Source organism: Gekko japonicus, unplaced genomic scaffold (assembly GCF_001447785.1).
Source record: "Gekko japonicus isolate JY-2015 unplaced genomic scaffold, Gekko_japonicus_V1.1 scaffold2882, whole genome shotgun sequence".
Taxonomy (NCBI): Eukaryota; Metazoa; Chordata; class Lepidosauria; order Squamata; family Gekkonidae; genus Gekko; species Gekko japonicus.
In genome coordinates, this window is record NW_015173762.1 from 167,929 (window position 1) to 193,309 (window position 25,381).

The 25,381-nt window shown below is 47.6% G+C and overlaps 1 protein-coding gene across 1 annotated transcript; it reads left to right on the forward strand.

Moving 5' to 3' along the window:
* Position 1: 1 nt before the first annotated feature.
* Positions 2-11,062, forward strand: LOC107120743 (insulin receptor substrate 2-like; the record flags this gene model as incomplete). The annotated part of the gene is given in 3 exon segments (XM_015423514.1): positions 2-364; positions 366-3,132; positions 11,021-11,062. Coding segments are annotated over 3 exon segments (3,138 nt in total), but the record flags the coding sequence as incomplete, so codon positions are not given.
* Between the last annotated feature and the right edge of the window lie 14,319 nt (positions 11,063-25,381).

Below are 25,381 nucleotides of genomic sequence, written 5' to 3' on the forward strand. Positions count from 1 at the left end.
CCTGCGGGCGGGCGGCGGCGGCGGCGGCGGCGGCGGGGAGGAGGCGTCGCCTTCGTCTTCTTCTTCTTCCCCCCCGGCGGCGGCGGCGGCGCGGCTGGAGTACTACGAGAGCGAGAAGAAGTGGCGGAGCAAGGCGTCGGCGCCCAAGCGGGCCATCGCGCTCGACGCCTGCCTGAACATCCACAAGCGGGCCGACGCCAAGCACAAGCACCTCATCGCCCTCTACACGCGCGACGAGACCTTCGCCCTGGCGGCCGAGAGCGAGGCCGAGCAGGAGGCCTGGTTCCAGGAGCAGACCGAGCTGCTGCGCGACAGCCAGGCCGCCGGCCAGGGGACCCAAAAACGCCTCGGCCCCGCCGCCGCCGCCGGCCTACCGCGAGGTGTGGCAGGTGACGCTGAAGGCCAAGGGCCTGGGCCAGAGCCGCCACCTGACGGGCGTGCACCGGCTGTGCCTGGCGGCGCGGACGGTGGGGCTGGTGCGCCTCAACTGCGAGCGGCCCTGCGTGACGCTGCAGCTCATGAACATCCGCCGCTGCGGCCACTCGGACAGCTTCTTCTTCATGGAGCTCGGCCGCTCGGCCGCCACCGGGCCCGGAGAGCTGTGGATGCAGGCCGACGACGCCGTGGTGGCGCAGAACATCCACGAGACCATCCTGGAGGCCATGAAGGCCCTCCGCGAGCTGGCCGAGTTCCGCCCGCGCAGCAAGAGCCAGTCCTCCTCCTCCTCGTCCTCCTCCGGGGGCGCCGCCGTCGCCGGAGGGGGCTTCTCGGCCGTGGGCAGCCGGCCCATCTCCGTGCCCGGCCGCCGACACCACCACCACCACCACCATCCTCCTTCCTTGGTCGCGCTGCCGCCCAGCCAGACGGGCATCCTCCGGCGCTCCCGCACCGACACCCTGGCCGCGGCGGGAGGAGGTGGCAGCGGCGGCGGGGGCAGGGGCAGCAACAGCAGCCGGGCGCGGACGGCCAGCGAGGGCGACGGGGGGCGAGGGGGCTCGCTGGCCGGCAGCCCCCTCAGCCCGGACGCCGGGCGCACCCTGCTCAGCCGCTCCCACACGCTGGGCACTGCCTCTTCCTCCTCCTCCTCCTCTTCCTCCGGCCGGAGTGGCCGCTCGCTAGCCCTGGGCCACTCGCCCTCCCTGCTCTCCAAGTTGGCCCTGGAGCCAGGCCTGCTCTCCAAGCGGCCCTCCAGCAGCAGCGCCTCTGCCTCCGGCTCTCCCAGCGACCCTGCCGCCTTCATGGCCTTCGAGGACCTGAGCTCCAGTCCAGGAGGGGACCCACGGCCCTTCTCCTCCTCCTCCACGGCCAGCAACCACAGCAACACCCCTGAGACCCCTCCCGGCCAGCAGCTGGACGGCTACATGGCCATGGAGCGGGGGCGCCTCTGCTATCGCCCTTACCTGTGGGATAACGCCCCCCGGGCGGACAAAGCCCCCCGGAAGCGAACCTACTCCTTGACCACGCCGGCACACCAGCGCCCCTTGCCCCTCCCGCTCTCCTCCGCCTCCCTGGACGAATACACGCTCATGCGGGCCACCGTCCCTGCAACGGGGGCCTCCTCCAGGACGGCCTACAACCCTTATCCCGAGGACTACTGTGACCTGGAGATTGGCTCCGGGGGCACCAGCAGCAGCAGCAGCTCCCATCTGGGACCCAGCGATGGTGCGGAGGAAAGCTACATGCCCATGAGCCCTGGGGTGGCATCAGCCTTGCCGGGGAAGCCTTGCTCGAACCCTTACATGCCCATGAGCCCCACCAGCGTCTCGGCCCCGCAGCAGATCTTGCAGCCCCGCTCCTACAAGACCAGTAGCGAGAGCTCTCCCGACGACAGCGGCTACATGCGCATGTGGGGCCCCGGGGCCCGGCTATCTGGGGAGAGCACTGACGGCTGCCTGGGCAACGGCGACTATCTCAACATGTCCCCTGTGCAGCTGCATGGACCTTCCACTGCCTCTGCTTCGCCTCTGCCTTCCCCGGATGGCTTTGGGGTCCTGGGGCCCGGGGGGCGGCCCAGCTGCTTGTGCGGCCCGTTGACCCACGCTTCCCAGAGTCGGCCGAGCTCTCTGGGCCAGGAGAAGGACAGTGACCAGTATGTGCATATGAACTCGCTAGCGGGGAGGTTGATCCAGGCCCCGAAAGGGGAGACCTCGTGCAACCACATCGTGATGCCTTTGCCCCTGCGCCACAGTCAGACAGACAGCTCCCTCAGCCAGCAGGCAAGGATGCCCGCTCACAGTGGCATGCAGCCCAGCCACCGTTCCTTGGGGACCTTGCTGCTGGGTAGGAGCAAGGAGCCCTTTCCAGGTAAACTCCAGTGCCCCGGTGGGGGGGACTATGTCAGCCTGGGCTACGCAGTGGCGCCACCTGGTGGTCTTTTCTCACTTCGCTCCGGCCTGGGTGGGCCTCCCGGCTCTCTTCTTTCCAACTACATGAACCTCAACTTGAACGGGTCGCACTCGGGGGCTGTTTCAGTGGGATCCGTGGAAGACGTCCTGTTACAGGGATCCTGCCCCAGCCTGGGGCAGCCGGATGAGCATTACCTAAAGATGGAGATGGGGGTAGCCTGCCTTTCGAGCCCATCTTCTGAAGTCGGGGACTATGCAGAGGTAGCTTTTTCAACAGCCACCACCCCGCCTCAGCCCATTTCACACAAGCCAGAGAGCCCCCGTGTCGCCAGCCCCGTGGCCGGCCTGAAGCGACTCACGATCTCTGGGGTGGAAGCCTTCCTCTTTGCTAACCCGCCTCCCGATCCCGACCACGGAGCCAAAGTCATCCGGGTGGACCCTCAGGGGCGCCGGAGGCACAGTTCGGAGACGTTCTCCTCCACGACCACCGTGACCCCGGTCTCGCCTTCCTTCGCGCACGTCCCCAAGCGGCACAACTCCGCTTCTGTGGAAAACGTGTCCCTCAGGAAAAACGAAGGCTTTGTGGAAGAGCAGAACAGTAGTCCAATGTGCCGGGAGACCTCGGCCGGCTTCCAGAACGGCCTCAACTACATCGCTGTGGACGGGGAGGGAGACCATCTGGCGAATGGCAGCCAAGCGAGGCACCTCCTCAACAGGAGTATCAATGACACTTACGCCAGCATGGACTTCCTGGCCCACAATGGGAAAGAAGCTGCTTCCGTGAAAGGTCAGTTTCCTTATTTAATGTACAGTTTTGCCTTTGACCGCAGGAGCCACGCTGTAGCCAAAGACAAGGCTGAGATCTGTAATAGTTCTTAAGGTTATAGGGAGAGAATTTCAAGTTATCTGAAATCGTTCCAGTTGCAAGTAGCTGAACCTCAGAACTCTTGTTCCGTAGGATTAGGCTGCACTCTGGTGTTTGCGTATTATCTCTCTGGTTTCACAGACTTCAAGCTCCTATAGTAAATACCCTCCCTCCCTCCCTGACTTTTCTGTCCAGTGGGGACCCAGTGCAATTTACCACATTGTTCTCTTGTTAACTTTTTCCTCACAACAGGCCTGTGAGGTGGAATTGGGCTGGTCTGCGACACAGGTCTTTCGTCTCGTAACTGGTATAACTTTTAATGTCTTTGCCTGCAAACTATTTTTGCGTACAATACCAAACCTGTTTAGTGTTTTAATATCAAGCGTTCCCCAAACAAATACCAAACAGTTACAAACAAAAAAAGGGCTGCAATGAAAGAAATTACTGATGATCAGTTATCAGATGATTGATAAAAGGTCTAAGACATGGACTTTGATTAACCTGTGATGAGGGGAACTAGCAATGTTCTTGTGACCCTTTCTTACACGCCCAGGGAAATGCTGATCACCACGTTGGGGTCAGGAAGCAGTTTTTCTCCAGGCCAGTTTGGCCAGGGATCCTGGAGGTTTTTTGTCATTTTCTGAGTGTGCAACAGGGGTCACTGGGGTGTTAGGGTGAGGTATTTGTGAATTTCCTGCATTGTGCAGGGGGTTGGACTAGATGACCTAGAGATTCTGTGATATATTCATATATATACATATTGTTCCATTGTTAGTTATTCAAAAGTTAATTTAAGATGTCGAATTCTAGAAAGAAATTGGTTGCCTTTTTAAATTATTGTTGGGGGGGTGTGACAGAGTAACATTGTAAATAGTTCAAAGTGGGTAGCTGTGTTAGTCTGTCTATAGAAGTAGAAAAGAATAAGAGTCCAGTAGCACCTTGAAACTACTGGTCTCTTACTCTTTTCTGCTGCTGTAAACAGAAGAAGAAAAAGAGAATGAATTTATACCCCCAGACTTCACTGCCCAAAGGCATCTCAGAGCGGCTTACAATCTCCTTTCCCTTCCCCTTCCCACAACAGACACCCTGTGAGGCAGGTGGGGCTGAGAGAGCTCTTTCAAGGACTGCTCCTGAGAGGACAGCTCTGAAAGAACTTGTAACTGACCCAAGGCCACACCAGCAGCTGCATGTGGAGGAGTGGGGAATCGAACCTAGTTCTCCCAGATTAGAGTCCACACTCCCAACCACTACACCAAACTAGCAACTGATGTGAACTGTAGCAGCCAAGTGGCTTTTTCACCTTGGGCTAACCAGACCCATCCAAACCAATGACCTTGAGCAAAGGGGGCAAAGCAGACATGGTCGTGAGAATAGATGTGTGCAGGGTTGCAGAGAAATATCCCATTTAACTGAGCCAGACAACTTAAGTGAAGAAAAGCATCCTTATGGTTATTATTTACCTTTTAGAGCAGTGGCTGAGCCTTACAACCTGGATGCGACTCCCACCCCCAGTTCCAGTTCCTTCTAGATAAATGTATTAAGGGTGGGGTGGAGGTGATTTAAGAGTTTTCTGATTCTGTGCAAGATGTTAGCTGAGATGTCATCAGTGTACTGCCTTTTGGTGCGTAAAAAGGCGCTTGGGCCACCTTTCGTCAAAGAGCGATCTTAGTATTTCAAGGCATGTGTCAGGAAATAATACCAGAGTAGCTGACAGATTGTCTACGCTGAGGGAGCTTGGAAATACAGTCGGGAGAATAGAATGAGGGAAATATTATTGCAAACCCCTTGCCCAAATTGGCACATGCTGATAGTAAAATTTCAAATTGAGAAGAGGGGTAACAGCACCGGGGTCTGTGATTTGGAAGCTTCTTGAGAGCTGTAATTGTGGGAACGATAGGACATTCTGCATTGGATCAAATGTGTGGGCTAAAGGAGAAAAACACACTTTCACTGAATGTAAACAATTGGGGTTGGGTTGTTTTTTTTACAAAGGGCACCACAGTTCAAGCAAAATGGTTAATAACCGTATGCTGCCCTGCACTGCGTACAGGTTGCCTGGTGATAAACATACCAGATGTGATTTTTCTTACTTTCTTGTTGAATTGGTATCTCAGTGAGAAAATGGAAGACTATTATTTAACCATCCTAAGCAATACAGTGTGCATCGCTGATAAGAAACCACTCAAATCTTAATTTTTTTAAAGCGCTAGTATATCCGCAAGTTAAATTGAAATGAAAGAACTGCTGAAGTATATTTAAGTATTCCTGTTTAATAGGTTTGTGGCTTTACTGCACAACCCAGTTTGAACTGAACTTTCTTCTGAGCGGTCTACAAGAAGTTGTGTTTTTTTTAGTAAGGGGACGTTTTCGTGTGCAACAAAAAGGTTACACTTTAAAGGTGTAAAACCAGCTCTATAGAAAGGTAAATTTGAGTTTCACGGTTTAGCTCAGACATCACATGAATTTGTGGCTTAACTGAACTGTCCCATTGAGGTGATCGTCTGAACACACATAACTTCCACTTCAGTGGCTAGTTAAGGTGTGTCACATTAGGTTCCGAAACCACGACTTGGATCCACCAGAGTGTTTCCATGGGTCGGATGTGATTTCTGCCCACAGAATGCAACTTTCTCATTTCCCGCTTCCTGTTAAGAACACAAGGAGGGCCCTGCTGGATCAGACCAGTGGTCTGTGTAGTCCAGCATCCTGTCTCACACAGTGGCCAACCGGTTCCTCTGGACGGCCAACAACAGGGCACAGAGGTTGAGGCCTTCCCCTGATGTTGCCTCCTGGCACTGCTTTGAGTTCTAAGTTCTTATGGTCTTCTTACGTAGTCCCTGTTTCTTAATTAGATGCTTTTATCTTAAGAAGCGCAATACCTATAATAAATTTAGTTCAGATGGTCAAGCAAAAAGCGATGTGATCCTTTAGAACAGGTAGGAAACCAGCAGTTCAATCCTAAGAACACTTTCTTGGGTATAAGTCCCAATGAGTAGACCTGAGTAGAATTCTGTATAAGACCTGCTTAGGATTTACTTTGTGGATCATTTAGGTTTCAAGACGAAAGCAAACGGTACAAAATTAATTTGGGAAAAAAGGAAATATCACCTGTGATGCTAATTAACATTTAAAATGGGTGTTATTTTTAGGGGCGTTGCTCGCTTCAGCAATGAAACTGCCTTGTGTTCACGTGGTCATTTTTTAAATAACTCTGTAGGCACTATGTTGGTCACCCGAATTGTCCTTGTGAATGGCGCTGAGTGAAACTTCCTTGTTTAGATTAAGTGGTCCATTTCCGAATTGTCGTGATTCATTTAAAATGGATTAAGTTGAATGGTAGACAGCAGTGCTCCCTCTAAGCTGTGGAGTCTTGTGAGCAAAAGTTCTACTTTGTGAGCTACTGGCATTAAAGTTGTGAGCGAGCGATTTGGCTACTGCATAGATTAGTTTGCTTCTGGAGCCCTCCTTCCTGAGCTCAGACTAAAATATGTGAGCTGGAGGCTAAAAAACTGTGAGCTAGCTCACACTGACTCAGCTTAGAGGGAACACTGGTAGACAGTGAGCTGTTGTTCCTACCAGAAGAAATCCATTCGGAAGAGGCAGCTTCCATGTTCTTGCTTTCTTTTAAGATAACGACTGAGGCTCATGTCAGCTTGAGTTTTCTTTTCGGAGAAAGATCTCAGTTTGTGGGGCTTGGTTTAGCTTTTTTTTTTTTAAAGAAGAAGTGACATTTGTTGCAATGTGGTAATTAATTTTATAAATAAATATAGCTTCTGGAAATAGGGCTTTTAATCCAGCCCCGCTAGAGAGTTTTTAAAAATTCATAATAATTTCAAGGAATGTAGAAATGGAAATACTTCCTAACAATCTGACCCAAAATCCAGTTTAGTCAGTCTGTATACGTGAACCCTTTTCATAAGTAAAATCACTCTAGTGTGGATTTCATCTTGCACCCATGAGGAGATCCATCCATTTAAATGGCTGCATTAAGACCATGTTCACACCTGTACAGCAGGGTGGCCACCTCTGAGTTGGGAAATACCTGGAGATTTTGGGGCTGGATGGCCTGGGGAAGGCGGAGCTTGGGGAGGCAGAGGGGCCTCAGCAGGAGCTTAATTATTAGTTGCTGAGTCCTTCCCCCCAGTAACCGAACTGAATGCTGGGTAGCTTTTCCACACTGTGTTGAGTAGGTTGATTTCCTAGGGTCATTTGAGTACATACAGGTACGGCCAAATATTTTTCTACCAATCCATTTTAAATTACTCAATTTTGTAGAAATGTAGCCTTGCATTTTAGCAGAGATCCCTGCCTTTTAGGCCTTTCATTAAACCAACTATACAATTTTAGAAATGGAGAGAAATCTTGAAATGTAGACGAGCCCAATCTCTAGTTCTTGGAAGCTAAGCAGGGTCGGCCCTGGTGAGTACTTAGATGGGAGACCACCAAGGAAGTCTAGAGTTGCTATGCAGAGACAGGCCATGGCAAACCACCTCTGATCGCTTCTTGCCTTGAAAACCCTGTGGGGTCTCCATAAGGCGGCTTTGACTTGACAGCGCCCCCTCCCCTGAAAAAACCCGTTGCCAGATTTCATAGGACTAATGGGAGATTACCATACCCCAAGAGTGATGCACAAGACTCAGGCTAATTCTTCATCCTCTCCCGACCACTCACACCTTTATACAATTAACTTTGTACACTGAGGTTGCCCACTTCAACTATGCACGATATTTGGTAAATATTGGAAGGACAGTAAATATTATGGGCTCAACGGCTTATAATAAGGGTATGTCGGTCTTTTTTGAAATAAAAACCTGAATACCTGTATAGTAATGAATATTGTCTATTTGTCCTAACGTGTTGAACACATGAAGTTTGGTCCATCTAGGTCAGTATAGTCTACTCTGGCTGGCAGTGACTCTCCAGGGTCTTATGCAGAGGTCTTTTACATTACCTACTGCCAGATTTTTTAAACTGGAGATGCCAGGGCTTGAACCTGGGATCTTCCGCCAGGGCTAGATGGTTTTTCCACCTTAGGCTGGCCTCCCTTTCCTCTTTTCCCTCCTCTTTTTTTCTTATCAGCCAGCTTTTAGGATACTTATTTCCCTCCCGGATAAGGAGCGCTAGGTTGTGCCCCTTTTATACACCATCTGTTAGTTGTTGTTATATTGCTGTATTATAGAATTGTTTTAATGTTTTAACTGTAAGGAGTGTTTTATGAATGTTGTTCCCTACTCTGAACCCTATTATATAGGGGAGGGAGGGCTATTAATAAAATCTGCGAAGAATACGTTAAGGAGTGACATAGGTGATCCATGAGTCTTTTGAACTTCTTAATTTTTGAAAGACTAAAAATTCTGTTCTTCTTAAAATACCTGTATTTTATAGTTTTTATCTAATTATTTCCAATGTAATGGCTGGCATCCAGCTATGTTTCTAACTGATTTGTGCTGGTTACGTACTGAAATAAACTGAACTAGAACTAGATGGATGGATGAATGAATGAATGAATGAATAAAATTCTGCATGTCAAGCAGATGCTCTGCTACTGAGCCACGGCCCCTCCCATGTTAATGTCACCACATCTAGTTCTATATAAAAAACTGTGATTTAGCTTAAAACCAAATGGTTTTTTTTACTCTTTTAAAGGAGCTAACTGTTGCTAATTCCAGTCATTCTTATTTAGCTCAAAACTAAATGTTTTTTTAACTCTTTTAAAGTAGCTAACTGTTGCTAATTCCAGTCATTCTTGGCATTTAGACCATGCTTTTTCACAGGGCTTTTTTTGCAGAAAAAGCCCAGCAGGAACTCATTAGCATAATAGGCCACACCCAACAGCACAGCTCATTAGCATATTAGGCCACACCCCACATGTTACCAGAACTGTGGTCATCCAACCACACCCACCTTTTGCTTCTTATTCTGTTTACTTTGTTGTCAAAACCCTGGGCTTTTTTTGTAGCAGGAACTTCTTTGCATGTTAGGCCACACACCCCTAATGTAGCCAATCCTAATGCGTGTCTGCTGTTAGGTGTGGCCTATTATGCTAATGAGTTCCTGCTGGGTGTGGCCAATTCAGGAGCCAGCCGGAACTCCGTTCCTGTGCGTTCCTGCCCAAAAATAGCCCTGCTTTTCCATGACTGCAGAGCTTCTGGAAACTTTACGAAACCGTATAACAATGTTCAGTGGCACGCAGCTGACCCGATCATATATAGAATGTAAGAGATGTTCAAGGTTGTTAGACCGGCAATAAAAACTTAGAACTCTCCCAGATTCGGTGAAAAGATCTTCATATCTTTGGGTGACTCTAGAGTGACGGGGGCAGGATTGAAACCATGCTTTCTGTTCATGGACGCAAAGTGGTGAACCTTTTCCCCAAAATAGCTGAAAGCTTTAGGGTATTAGCTAGATTTGAGTCAAGTAACACCTTTGTGACCAACAAGGTTTTCGGGTTCAAGGCTCCCAAGGGAGTCAGGAAAGGTGTCCGTCGTCACAACACTGGGGGTCCCCGGAACAGAGAATACCCTGTTAAGTTACGTGTATTCCTGTGTGTGCTACTGTTAGCACTGCAGACAGGAACAATTTGAAGTGGTCTTTCAGAAGGCTTTGCCTGCTCTGGACAACTGCATTCTTTTCGTCAGAGTCCAATGGCACCTTTAAGACCAACAGATTTTTTGTTCAAGACATGAGCTTTTGTGTGCATGCAGGCTTTGCCTGCTCTGGACAACTGCATTCTTTTCATCAGAGTCCAATGGCACCTTTAAGACCAACAGAGATTTTTTTGTTCAAGACGTGAGCTTTTGTGTGCATGCACACTTTGTCAGATGATGAAATGGAATTACATATCATAGTTGTATATATAGGGGTGGCTTGTTAAATTAGCAAGCAAAATAGTGAAAATATTCTTAAAAACAGATCAAAAGAATGACACGCTAGGTTTCTGGTTATCATCTGTTTCTGTTCAGCTGGGGGGGGAACAATATAGGTAATAAATATGTTATAACTCGGGTCATTTCGTAGAAAAAGAGGTGCAGGAGCTCATTAGCATAACTCATTAGCATATGCCACGCCCCCTGATGTCACCGGAAGTGTGTCAGAAGGCAACACCCACCGCTCAGGCTCCACTGGACTGTTTTGGATTGCTAGCTATGGGAGGGGGGAGAGAATGTGCAGATCTGCCTTCCCAGAGGATGGAGAACTTGTACTTGAAGGTGGGCCAGGGGGGCTCCTCTGCAACTTACCTGGCTGCTTCTTGCTCCTCATGGCCCAACTGAGGGCTGCTGGGAGCAGGGGGCGGGACTTGTTGCATGTGCCCGCCCCCTGGGCTCCTTACTGCCGGAGCTCCGCTCCTGTGCGCTCCCGCAGGAAATGACCCCTGTTATAACTGGAGATCGATGTGTCCTAATTCGTGAGAATCCCGTCCTTAGACACACACCCCCATATCCATCTCCTTTCTAGCATGGAGGCGAACTTTACAGCATCTTGGCTGTGCAGAGTATTTTCCTTGTCACCCAAACAGAAAACTTTTAGGAATGTCTCATTCTGCAGGGCCCAGATGTGGAGAAAAGGGGGAAGTGGGATTTGGGGGAAATGAGGGATTTGTCAGGAGATGATAGGTTGGCTGAGAGGTGGGATGGGTGGCAGGCGTGGGACTGCAAATCAGGAGCGGCTCCCAAACTGAGCATCTTAGAAGTAATGATGGTGAAACGCAGCTTGAGCAGCCTCCCCAGCCCGCCGTACCACACAGGATATGTAGAAGATGATGTTAAAAGGAGTCGCTAAGGGGCCTTATCCTTTTTTTTTCTTTCCCCAGTTTGTTAGAATTGTTACCCTGTTGATCCCAGAGAACAAGAGATCCTGTCGGTAAGGAACATCTTTCTTTCTTTCTTTTTTCCCTTTTTTGATTATCTTTTTTTTAAAAAAACTGGTCTAGCCTATGTGTCCGAAAGAGAAATGGAAGCTTAGATGTTCATGGAACTGGCCTTATTTGGGCATTAACATTGCCTTCAGTTCTGCAGAAAATTAAACTGTGACTGCCGTGGCAGCCGTGCCATAGTGAGATTTTAAAAAAATAAATAAAGACTCGGGATTGATTTATCTTTCGGTCAGTGGTTCTGTGCTGTGCTGTTGTTTTTAAAGTTATATCTTCTACCAGTGAATGTTGTGGCTGATGGCTTATCTTTATGGCCTGGGTTGCTGTGCCGTGGGAACAAAAGTGACTTTAAATCCAAGCATTTTGGCTTAATGGAATTAAAGGCTCAGCTGAATAAAGATTTATTTATTTTTTTGCTGGCCGCAGCATATGACAAAGTAATAGGCGTAGACGGGTGCTTCTCCTCTGGACCTTACAATGTAAAAGAGAAACCTGCCTTTGAGGGAGGAGATCTGTATTGCATTTAATTGCGGTAAATCAAGCTACCAAGAACACATCTCTACAACTGTGCAGTCGATTGTGATTTCTTCCCTGCCATGTATCAGATATTAAATGGCCTTGAGAGTGTGTTCTTTTAATATCAAAGTTTTGAATGTTATAATAAAATCCAGTGCTTGTCATTATACAGCTGAGACCATTGACGGTAAGCGCATGCTAAATGCTTCGCTCCTGAGGCAAATACTAATGCTGGTATATTTCTGCTTCTGAAATACTAATTGCAAAAATCTCTTCCTCCCGCACCCTTCGCGCAATCCCTCTCCCACATTCTGTCTCCCCCTCCGTCACCTACACACATCCATTAAAGCATGTATCAGAGAAGGACTTAGGCGAATCTGGAGTTATGTAGCCAGTTTCCGTAGCAGGTTAACTTAGCAGTGATCCGGTGCTTGGTGTGTATTTGCCACCAGCCTTCTCTGGCAGAATGCTTCCTCTTTGGCAGATGGCAGCCCTCGGGCCACGCAGTCTCCCGTAAGAAGTAGTGGCTGGGTGCCAGCGCTGTTCCGGACGACACAGTCAAGAGGGGGCAGCGGCAGTTCCGGGAGTTAAATGAAACCGAAAGGAAATTTGTTCTTCTATACAGAAGGGGTTGAGAGTAGAATGCACCGGGGTTTGCTAAAGACCCATGCAGCCCGGGTCCTTTCCACACTTGGATCTCATCCCTGGTTTTATCAGAGTTCAACTCAGGATACAATACCTTGCATTTATCCCTGGTTGTAACAGCATTCATTTATCCCGGGACAAATGTGGGGCAAAACTGGGATGACCTCCATGTAATGCGGAAACAAAAAATACCCCAAGATAATTACAGGGGTGAACTCGAGTGTAGTGTAGAATGTAAGTTCGGGGACAGGATTGAACCAGGATTTAAGGTCTAGTGCGGAAAGGACGTAGACTAACATATCTGCATATAAAGAAGAGCACTGAGAGTAGTTTTACAGTGCTAAGGAAATGAATGTTAGAACTATCTCAGGAAGCTAAAGCCTGCAGTTAATCCAGTCTGCATATCTGAAGGATGTCTAAGGACCTTGTAATGGATGTGGCAGAGGAAGCGTGAATGTTGCCTGGCCCTTATTCAGCAATGGACTTTGTCTGGGATAGGTTTCCTGGTATATGAACCATTTTGGTGCTTTATATACCGTGGCTTCATGGAGGAAGCAGTGTCCTTTCTAGCATATGTATACAGGACTGGCTATCCTCTTAATTCAGAGGATGCAGGCAATCCTAAAACGAAGTTGACTTCCATAAACCCAGCTTCCACGATGGGTTTATGGATGTGTCGGAAATGCATGTATAAAGGGTAACAGTGTACTTGTGTTTATTTTATTCTGTTGGTGTGTATGCACTGTGGGAAGGTACAGCTGAGCGTGAGCTCCTGCCCTGTACAACGCAGTGGAAAACAAACGCATGCTTCTGTCACACATTGAAGTGTGTATGTTGGTAAGGGTGCTCATATTTTATTTATTTATTTATTTATTTTTCACCTTTATATCCCGCCCTCCCCAGTGGGCTCAGAGCGGCTAACAAGGGCAGGGTAATTAGCTGTGCCATAATTAAAAACATATAAAACATAATAAAAACATCCAACGCTTAAAACAATGTTGCTCAGTCAATTACTAATCTCATACGTCCAGGGATGAACTGCGGCGTGGCACAGTTAGCAACGAATCTCCTTGAAACCCATCCAGGCAGCCCCGTAGCGAACAACTTTTTGCTCGGGGGGGGGGCAATGTTTTGCTGGGGGTCCCTGCCATTATATGTCTGTGCCGTACTGCCATGTCCTGCTCATACTTATAAATAACAACTAAATAATAGATACAAGTGGGAGAGAGCAGGGTTCCTCCTGTTCCTCCTCGCGGGAGCCCAGCTGACCGTGGCAGGGAGGGAGGCAGGCAGGCAGGCGCCCAGGAGGGAGGCGTGGTGGGTGGCAGGTGTCCCTGCTCAGTAGCCCTCCGCTCTGACCTCCCGGCAGCAGTAAAGACAGCCAGGGCAGCAGCAGGCGGTGCGAAGTCACTGGCTGCTGGGCTGAGGGCAGCGATGGCGGCGGGGGGGAGGAAGGTGGAGCCGAGGATTGGGAAGGGGCCCGTAAAAACCGTGGAGGGGCGGGCCCCATGGGCCCCGTGGTAGCTACCGGCCTAGAAAGAGCCGCATTGCATAGGAAACTATGGGTGGACTGTTGTCTTTAGGCCACAGCACAAAGTCCTGTAGCTGAATTCCCACTGAAACTAGCTTCTTCCCACAAAGGGAAACATGACACTCTCCTTCTGTGCAGGGAGAAGGCAACCCTGGACAGCAGTGTTCCCTCTAAGCTGAGTTAGTGTGAGCTAGCTCACAGTTTTTTAGCCTCCGGCTCACACATTTTCGCCTTAGCTCAGGAAGGAGGGCTCCAGAGCAGACTAATTTATGCAGTAGCCAAATCGCTTGCTCACAACTGTAATGCCAGGAGCTCACAGAGGAGAATTTTTGCTCATGAGACTCTGCAGCTTGGAACATTGCTGGACAGTCACCTGAATTTTGCCTGGCTTGTGTGGATTTGATGTCAAGGAGGAAAAGGAGGTTGCACTGTGACCCCACGTGCTCTGAAAGTTGCTCAGGGCTGTGAGTGCCTTTTGATTGCCCTCAGTTTCAGCGCTGAGTAGTTGGGTTACCTGCCTGGTTTGGAAGTGTTCCTTTGGGGAGCATGCACATGTAGGGACGGGAGAGAAGACAACTCGCCCTGTCGGTACACGGAGGGTGCTACACATAGGCGAAAAGGTCCACCCTTGCCAGCACACCCCAAAATATCAGGGAGGGGGAAGGACTGGGAGCATTGCTTTGACAACAGGCTCTGGTGCTGTGCCCTGGCTCAGATTAGACTCTCTTTGTCCATGTGGTTGCAGTTTTGAAAGGGAGTCGGTTTGATTATTTGAGGGGCAGACTTATGGGGATCTTTTTAGGCTTTTTAAAGCTGGCTCAGGAGCAGGCGTTTACTCATGAGTAGCGTGTTCACAAGAAGGCCCTCCTTCTGCTTGCAGGCCCCAGCTGAGATGCCCAGTAGTACCCTCTTGCAGCGGGACTCGGTTCTCTTTCCTCTCCTCTACTTCTCCCATATCATGCCACCTTTCATTTCTTCTGCATGCTGGGAAAGGAATTGTGAAAGAAGTCCCAAATTGGTGGTTGGGTATTTCGTTAGTGGTCCTCCATTGCTCCGGAAGGCATTGGCAGAGGGCCGCCTGAAATAGCATTAGGGATCCCAGCGCCCCACTCCGATCCCGGCGGGAGAATCTCTCCCGATTTAGAACGGGCTTCCCCACTGCTGGCCAGCTGGAAGGGGAATCCCACCCCAAAATTACATTTTTCTGGCCATTTCCATTTCAAGGCCAGTTTTGCTCCTCCCCACATCTGGGGTGGGGGAGAGCGAAACTGATTGCTGGAAAGGCTTGCAGCAGCTTTAGGCTGTTAGCCTAAACTTTGCTGCAAGCCTCCTCAGCGGTCAGGGAAGGTATTTGCCTTTCCTGATTGCTGAAGGCTTGTGAAAGGGGCCACTCAAATAGCTACCAGCCGTTTCAAGGCCAGTTTCACTCCTCCCCACTTAGGGATCCAAAATCCCCCCGGGGGGGCAGGGAAACCCCCACTCCAGAGGCCCGTTCCCTGGCGCTGCCGGATCGGGCCCCGGGGGGAACTCCACCCCGACGTGTGCGTCACCCGGAAATGACGCGGGCACACTGGGGGCGGGGCCACGGCCATACAAGGGAAAACTCTATGGTTTTCCCTTGTATGGCCGTGCCCTCGCCCCCAGCGTGCCTGGCATCCTCCCGTCACTTCCGGGTGACGTGTGTGCGGTGCGCGCACGCACAGGACGCTGCCCGGGAGCCCCCCGCTCCCGGCGAAGATAGACTTGGCAACCCTATCCCCACTTCTAACGGGTGGGGGGGGGACTGGCTGTGAAATGGCTAGCAGCCATTTGAGTGGTCCCTTTCACTTAAAGGGACCACTCAAATAGCTGTTTCGGGGGGCGGGACTTCTGGTTTTGGCCACTTTCAGTTTTACTGGGAGTGGGGGGAATATGCTGGTGGGTGGGGCTCTTTAGACCGGCCAGGGGTGTATTTTTCCCCCTGCCCAGTTCTCTTCCCAGACTGCCCAAGCATGATTTTCTGCTGGAAATCGGGGGAAACTGCAGTTGCCTTGGCTTTCTGATTGCTTTTTCGATTTGTTGAGAAGACAGAACTCAGTTGGGACCTGCCCTCTGCTTCTGAAAGAGCCTTGGTGGGCCCTCCCCTTGGCAAGTGTAAAGCTTTTGACTTAGTTAGGGGGAGAGTGGCAGGAATGTGGGAGGGGGCACCTGTCCCTGTATGTATTTCATGAGCATCCCCCTCCCCCCAAAAAAAGAATGGTCAAGCATTTTTATTTTTACTAAGCATCCATTTTCTCCAGGGGAGCTGATCTCTGTAGTCTGGAGATGAGCTGTAATTCCAGAGGATCCCCAGGTCCCACCTGGAGGCTGGCATCCCTAGTTGAATGAGATTCTGCATCCGGATCCAGCAAAGGTTACTGCTCTGACTATACATAGCCTGAACACATCCTAACTGCACCTTCTTGCTCCTTATGGCAGAGTTTACTGACACTTTTCTTTCTCTTTCTCTTTTCAGAATGAAAAAACCCCAAACCAACTATTTTACCACCAATGACCTAGAAGTCCAACATTTTTTTAAAAAAAAGCTGCTTGGTTAGAATTTTTTTTAAAATTTAAATCTGAAGCTGCTTTACGGTCTCTCTTATTCTATTTGATGTAGCTTTATATATCGTAGGGAAAGCAGCCTGTCTCGTTCACTGGGATTTTATTGCAACACTGTGCTGCTGCTTGCATAAACTGTGCTTGAGATGATAAACCCTTTTAGGACTTTGAACCTCTTCAAGTGAGCGGTTTTTATTATATTTCACGTGGCCATTCAACCTTGTCAACACAGATGAACTGTATTTATTGATCAGTATGGTAGGATATATTTGACTTCTCAACCCGCTCCAGCAGTGAAATCTGGTGTTTACCGGCATCCTTTCCAATCTACGACAGCGCTACCTCAGTTAAAAGTGAAACTGGATTTGCATTGCTGGTGTACAATTACTGGGATCTCTCCTTTTATCTATGTGCTGAGTGCGGAACAGTCGTCAGCCTTATTTAAAACCGTCATGAAGAATCCTGCCTCGGCGGCTCCGTTTACTTTATCAGGCAAAGCCCAGGATGGGAGCTGGAAAGGTTAAGCCAAGATTAATTAAAACTCGTTATAGTACACTTTTATCAAGATATTTATAATAATTATAAATTAACTAATGGAAGCGACAGAGCTTAATATCATTAAAACTGTATTTGGTTGTCATTCTTTACCGCTTGACACATTTGTATAATCATCTCTGTATAGCTTCTTTCTTTTTTTAGTACGTCACTTTGCAAAGGCCTTTTCTCCTGTTTCTGTGCTTACGTTCGTCAGCGGACCCTGATTTTAGCTGCATTTTTAAATAACCAAAAAAAAACCAACGAAACCCCGAAACACTAACATGCTAGAAATACAAGGGTAACAATTGTTGGTGGACAGACTGAAAACACTGTTTTGAACACAATACCTTCAGTTTAAGGTTGCCAGCTCCAGGTAGAGAAATTCCGGAAGATTTGGGGCGGAGTTTGGGGAGGCAGGGGAGGGGCTTCAGCGGGGAAGAATGCCATAGAGTCTTCAGGGGACCTGATTTCTGTAGACTGGAGTTCAGTTGTAATTCCGGGTGATCTCCAGGACCTACCCCAGGCAGAGTTAATCCAATTTAAGCCTCTTTATTTCTGTGGGTTAGACTGGCGTAATTCTGCACAGGGTCGCATGATTTGTTGTCCAGTCCAGCCCTCCTGCTAGGGATGAAATATTCCCGAGAAAGAGGCCGTATAAAATTTGAAAGGGGGAAAGTCAAAACCTTCCCCTGTTCTTCTACTTGGCAGATAACATACTCAGTGTTTTTGATAAGTCAGCGTGTCATGGCTGCTCTTTATTACCAACGTTCTCTTCAAAGGCCGTTTCGGCCTTGTGTTGTTCCTTGTCTATATTTGATTGACTGAACACGCTTCTGAAGATGTAAAATTGTTTCCAGGGTGCCTCCCCTGAGCCTTGTATGACAAGCATAATGGTCCGTAAGCACGTGTAATGTCATGTCAGAGCGTTTGTGTTAAACATATACAGATGGTTTCATTTAGTTTGAAAACCCCTGTAGCTGAATATCCACAGCATCACACACTGTGGTCTGCAGACAGACGGTGCCATCTCTTGAGGAACAAACCTCATTATTCGGTATCTGTTGAACCAATGTGGCTATGTAAGTTATTTATATGAAAACTGGTGAGTTGTAGTGAATATTCCCCCCCCCCTTTTGTAGGTGAAAAACTGGAAGGATTGTAAACATGTTCTTAGTCGTAGTCTGAAACTGAATGGTTCATTACTGTAGTTCTGCAAGCACCAAGCTGTTCCTTGCTTCTTGGTTTCTTTTCCAGCAAAGTCATCATCTTTAAGAGTCAGTACATCCGAAATTCTTTTGGAGGTATTGGGGTTGGTGTAAAAATTTTGAAAAGGCAAGGAAGGAGACGGACTGCGTTTGATAGATATATGTTAGCAAGCGGAATCCATTCTCTTGAAGAAGGCCCCCAAGTCTCTGGAGGTCGTCTCAAGACGAGGGCCAACACATCTCATGGCATGTAAATACCATGCAGATGTAAGAAGTCCACTAGCTCCTCTTTCCTTTGCTTCAATGGCATGTAGACCAAGCATCTTTGTATCAGCTTCTTCCTTTGTGTTCTGAACCGAATCCAAGGAGCCCTGTCCGGCAGCCCCTTTAGTATGCTGTGTAACAAAATCCTTTTGCACAGCCTTTGGTGCGCTGTAGCTTCTTGTTTACAAGGTGTTCAGTTAGCGCCTCTTTAGCGCAGATGTGTGACAACAGCTTCTTCATTATAACATTTGAAACAGACTTAGTAGTGTGTTGGCAAAACACCCTGGAATTCTTACCCCAATAATATTCTTAATAGATTATTCAGGATGCGTTTCAAACACTGGCCGAACACCACCATGCATCCAGTATTTCCACAGTTAATCTTTGTCCTGAAGGCTCCTTGCAAGTTTGAGGTTCTTTCATTTTTGAACAGCTTATAGCTGCATCATGCCATCTGCAATGACTGCAGAGTGAATAATCGGTTAAATTTTTAGTTACATTTTCAGTTAGTGGTTGCTTTGGAAGAGCCTTGAGGATGTGAATCGATCGGTGTTTTGACTGACGGTGGTGTACTCTTCCTTTGGCACGAAACACAGGGTTCATAATTCATTGTTTTCTCTAGACTTCGTCGTTTTAATAACAGCCCAGTGTTTTGCAGATAGGAGCATCCTGCTGTAGTTTTGTCACAGTGAGATATACAACTGGCAAACGTGCAGTTAAGTCCGTAGCAGTACCATCCACCACTGGCCCTTTCTGCTCTCTCCTTTTAATCCACGTCCACCAGGGTGTCCTCCAAGGAATTCTGCACTAAAATCAAGTTCAACCTTTTTATTCCCCATTCTGCATCACATTCCCTCCTTTCAGTGGTCAGCCCAGTTTCAGCCTGCTGTTGCCCCCGGGTTATTTGGATGTTGTTTTGTCGTGGACTTAAATTACCTCGACTCGAACACAGAGAAAATCCGGAGTGGCCACCAAATGCGGAAAGGACCTTTGTGTCACTTCTTGAGCAGTTTTTCTTCTTCTTTGGTGCTAGGAGGTTGGCCGATCCATTGATAAATCTATGTGGTTTTAAAGGCTTTTAAAACAATTTTCTCCTATCCATCCATTTTGACCTGCCTTGTTTTTGTTGACATCACCAACGTTCAGGTCCCTCATATGGGACTGGATTGCCAATCCATGCTTACATCTTCGTTGACATCACCAAATATTACATTTGTCTCCAAGTGAATAAGTTCAGGTCCCTCATATGGGACTGGATTGCCAATCCATGCTTACATCTTGGAAATTGCCTTTTCTTGTCCGGTGACTGAAGCTGAGGAGTTGAGGTGGTAATTAGTGACTTCAGATGAGTTTGAAGTCTAATGTTTCCTTTGATGTCCACTGTCACTCTGGGGCAGTCAGGAAAAAAAGGACCAATACTAAGATGTTAGATTCAGGTGGGGTAGCCCTGTTGGTCTGAAGCAGCCCGACAAAGTTTGAGCCCAGCGGCACTTTAAAGACCAACAAAGTTTTATTCAAGGTATAAGCTTTCGTGTGCAAGCATACTTTTTCAGATGTTGGGGAATGCTAAATGCAAAGCATTCCTTGAAGAGTCTTTTTCTACACATGCAATGAGCAAATTCCAGCCCCCAAGCACTCCACAGACTTCATGTACTGGTGCGTCATTTGGAACGCTGCCTTTGTTACTGCTTCCAGTGGATTGAAGTGATCCGTTAGTCTTGAGAGACCGAACAGCCTATTGTGGCCAAAAGTTCTAACACCATGTACATGAGCGAAAATTCTCTTGCAGATCTTAAGGCTTCCTCTTCAAATGACCTTGTGCATATATCTGCGGTTCACAAGCACTCCACAGACTTCATGTACTGGTGCGTTATTTGGAACACTGCCTTTGTTACTGCTTCCAGTGGATTGAAGTGATCCGTTAGTCTTGAGATACCGAACACCCTATTGTGGCCAAAAGTTCTAACATCATGTCACAGATTAGTACGTGAGCGAAAATTCTCTTGCGGGTCTTAAGGCTTCCTCTTAAAATGACCTTGTGCATATATCTGCGGTTCCCAAAGAAAACCTGAGACAGAGAACATTCTTATCAATTTATTGCTCTTACAGTACAGTTCCTTGACGCATTACAGAAGGCCACCGGTACATTGCTTTATGTTTTTGAACGAAATTGCCTTTTGGTTCTAAGCAGCTGTGTGATTAAACTTGTTCCCCCTCTACATGGTTTTGCCAAAAAAAATAAAGGTATGAGGAAGTATTTGTCTAGTCTATTCGGTCTCAAAATGCCTTGTTTGAAAAGTTTCACCAATAGGGGACAAATGGCTGACCTGTAGAACTGCCGTAATTAAAATCCAGTGTTTTGGCTTACAAAAGGGGGGAAACGATTTTCAGCACAGCTCTTAAGAATGCAGTTTTGTAGCTCATGTAAATATTTTTCCAGTGAGAGCTTACCCAAGCAAATCTGCCCCACGTACATTGAGCTAATGTGGGCTATCCTGTATGCAGCAGTAGCAAGAGTGTGTCACCGTTGGTGCTATTCAGCTACAGAATATATATATAGTAAATCTAATGAAACCATCCAGATATAATTATTCCAGAATTTTGCCATGTAATGAGCTTTTTATGTACTGTGTCCTCAGACTACAAAGGGTACGCTATGTGATTGGTGTGTTTTTTTTCCCTTGAGAATTCTCTTTATTAAGGGATGAACTCCTACGTCATTGGAAACAAAGCGTGACATCTTTTTTCCAACGGAGACGGAAAGGAGCCAGAGTTGTCTTAATGCTCAAGCCGAATACAATGCAAAGTCTTCCTGCTTTCTTGCTGAACCTTAGAACAGAAGATTGTATTACAAGACAAACCTGAATGTAATCTCCCCCCACCCATTTAGTGTTCCTCATAAGGGCATTGGGGAGGGGGAGGGGATATCATAATGCATATGCTGGTAAAATTATTCAAGTCACTGAAATGTCAGTCTTAACCTGTTCTGTAAAGCAAGTCCACCTTCCTGTAATGAAGATGATTGCAGATGATGTCCCCCAGCAAATGGGAGCACTGAATGTTGGACTTGCGGAAACCAAAATTCAACTTTTTTTCTCTTCTGGTGGGACTTCTGGTATTTCCTGATACCCAGGGCTCTAGTCGGGGGGGAGCTCTCAGGTACGGAGCTCCGGAAGAGAACCTCTAGGGGGCGGGGCGGTCACGTGGTGAAGCCCCGCCCCCTTCTTTACCCCGCCCTCTGCTTCAATCCTAATTCCGTTTGGGAATGAGGATGAAGCAGGAGGGTAAGTAGCCGGGCCTTCTGACACACTTCCGGTGATGTCAGGGGGTGTGGCCTTCTGTCACTTCTGGTGATGTCAGGGGGCGTGGCATATGCAAATAAGTTATGCTAATGAGTTATGCTAATGAGCTCCGGCAGCTCTTTTTCTACAACAAGACCCCTGCTGATACCCCAACGAGAAGCCTGCAGCATCTAAAACAAAGGGACTTGAATCTATAACCGAGTTCTCATCTATACTGTACATTTCACAAGAGGGCATATGCAACTATTTACATTCTTAATTTAGTTTACAATATGGAACCAAAATGTATAAATGTTAAGTTTGATAAAAACAACAACAACAAAACACTTTGCAAATGTATATTTGGGGTCTTTGTATATTTTGCTTGATTTCCCCCCCACCCTTAAATTTTAAAATATTTTTTGCTATGTAACATGAACAGTTAGTGAAGAAGCAGTGTTTTCTTTTTGAATACTTAATTATTTCTGGATATTGAGATTATTAAATATATTTCTTGCTATTGTGATATGACAAGAGACTTAACTTATCTTGCTGTGTCTTCCAATGTACACGCTGTATATAGGAGTAATTAGTGACGCTGCTGGGATGAGAATACTTGGAACTAGAGTAGCGTCACGTATTTAGTGTGTATTGATCCTGGCCGCCCTCCTTAATAGCCATATGCAATAAAATGTTATTTATTAAAGGAATAAAGACTTTGAGGGCCTGTTCTCTGCAGAAGTTTTTGTTTGTTAGCTTAAAACCATTTTTGTCCTTCCAAAGCAAGACAGCTCTCTATTTATTATGAGATAAATATTAATGTATCTTATACTAGGATGCGTGTTTAATTACATGTCATGCCACATATACCACAGTCCTGTAAAAGTAGCCTATGGTTTGAAAGTTATCTTTCTTTTGTTGACAGTGGAGTTTGAGATCAGTGCTCCCTCTAAGCTGTGGAGTCTTGTGAGCAAAAATTCTACTTTGTGAGCGACTGGCATTAAAGTTGTAAGTGAGCAGTTTGTGGCTACTGGATAAATTAGTTTGCTCTGGAGCCATCCTTCCTGAGCTGAGACAAAAATGTCTGAGCCGGAGGCTAAGAAACTGTGAGTTGGCTCACAATAACTCAGCTTAGAGGGAACAGTGTTTGAGATGTATTCTGTAGATCAGATCCCATCCTTGCCCCCTTCAAACTCCTAATGGTAGTCTTTAAGGGGAATCCATGCCAGACGTTTGGACAACTGAACTGGAAAATTGAAGTACCTTCATCACCACCAGTGGCAGCTGTAGCCACCAGAAATGGCTTTCATTGTTCATAATTAAAGTTTACTCACCTGACCCACGTTAGTAAGCATCATTAGAGAACCTCTGTGTATAGCAGCAAACAGCTTCCACCTCTTTCCAACTAAAAGCCACAGCCTTCTGGTAAGGCCCAAACATTGAGTGTAGCTTCAGAGAGAGGGGGGGGAAGTTTACTCACCTGACCCACATTGGTAAGCATCATTAGAGAACCTCTGTATAGCAGCAAACAGCTTCCACCTCTGTCCAACTAAAAGCCACAGCCTTCTGGTAAGGCCCAAACATTGAGTGTAGCTTCAGAGAGAGGGGGGGCACTGAGTGGTTCTTAACTGATGAGTCATGACCTTGCCGGACTGAGACGAGGGTCTCTGCCTCCCTCCAAAGACGCGGGTCTCTGTCTCCCTCCAAAGACGCAGGTCTCTGTCTCCCTCCAAAGACGTGGGTCTCTGCCTCCCTCCAAAGATGCGGGTCTCTGTCTCCCTCCAATGTTACAGTCATGGCAGAAGTGACTGAAACAGCCATATTTGTTTAGTCACACAACCAACGTGTTTCCATATAAAATAGGGCAGGGTCTAGGTTTCCAGTAAAGGGAGAGGGGGGAGCAGTCCAACCTGTCCTTTTATAGGAATTTCTCCTCCCCCAAGCCCAGTTTGATTCTGGTATCAGAACTGAGATGGGTGGGAAGTAAAAGGAAATAAACTGGAGGATAAGGTGTGTGTGTGTGTGTGTGTGTGTGTGGTTATTCAGCCTTACACTCTTTAATGAAAAAATTGGACACCCTCCCCCCAACACTTGCTTGGTATAAGAACAGTGCACTAGAGATGAAAATGTAGCTCCCTCATCTTAACCAGTTCAGCTTTTAGACTCCTGCAAACAATATCTTACAGTATTGTAGAAATAGAAAGAGAAAAAAAAAACATGAGTTCATTTCTGTTCAGTCCGAACAGTCACAAGACACAATACTGTATATCAAACAGAACTGGAAACGTAATAGGGAGCATCATTAAAGACTAGCTTTTTAAAATTACCTTTCCCTGTCTCAGCAACAAGAATATTAGAAACAGAAACAAAACTTGGACACGGATTCCTTTCTTCAGTATTGGGGAGCCTTCTTCCATTATCTACAATCACTGGGAGAAGGGGGGAGGGATTCTTCTAGCTCTTCATGGATCTTTTGTAGAGGACTGTAAAGGTATCCACCTCAGTTTGATCTTTTTGGCTTATTGGAAGCTCAGAGCATTCAATATGAAATTGGATTAACTGTGACGCATCTTGTACTGCAGTCACAACATTCTTTTAGCGATTCCTGGCTGACTGTTCCCGTTCTTTACACGGAGGGTTGCCTCCTGTGCCACCCATCTGCCGGGCCGGTTCTGTGCCTGCTTGCCAAAGCAGTTGGGCTCTGTCAAGAATTGCCAGGAGGAGGATTGCTTCAAAGGGCATCCTGTGTCAATCTGTTGGCAGAATGTCTCGGGCACCCATCCCATCCTCTGTCACGCAGCTCAAGTCGTCTGCCGTCTCGTTCCTGCATACCGCAAGGAGTGAAACAAGCTGCCGCAGAAAAGCAAGGGTGATTTCTCTCTGTTAAATCCTCTCCCTTCCATTATTCTCTATGTGTTTACTTGGGGGCAACAGCTGAGGCCTAATTCTCAACATGTTTACTTGAGGCAACAGTTGAGGTCTAGTTCTGTCCGTGTTTGCTTGGAGTGACAACTGAGGCCTAGTTCTCGCTGAGATGGTAATTCTTTCCCCAGGCTAGTTTCCATAAGCAAAACTGCCACCACCCAGCAAGCGGCTATTTCTCCCGTAGGGAGCACCCCCCACACACACACACAAATTTATTTATTTATAACGTTTATTAGCTGCCTTACTTTCTACCTCAAGGCGGCTTACGGTGTAAATAATAATAAAATGCAATATAATACATAAGAAACCTCAAGTTAAAATCAGTAATTTAAAACTGCCGGTAGGCAGAAGAGCTAATCCAATGCTGTCATGAATAACACTGCCTTCAGCTGCCTCCTGAAGGTTGAGAACGAGGGGGGCAGATGCGCCTCCCTGGGGAGATTGTCCCATAACTTTGGGGTGGCTTGTATCTGACCTTTCTGCTCCACCGAGTCTGGTGCTGAGCTGCCTGAGTCAGAGAAAGCTCCTTGGGGTTGAAGAAACTACCATCCTGGCAGTCGCAGAGCACTGTGGCTTACAATGCATGCTGGTACATATTTCCTTAAAAAATACCCCAAAACCCTTAGCTGGGGTTTCATGTAGTGGTTAGGAGCGCAGACGCTAATCTGGGAGAACTGGGTCTGATTCCCCACTCCTCCACATGCAGCTGCTGGTATGACCTTGGGACAGTTACAAGTGGTTTCAGAGCTGTTCTCTTAGGAGCAATACGCAGGAGAGCTCTCTAAGCCCCACCTGCCTCAGAGGCAGTGTTCCCCCT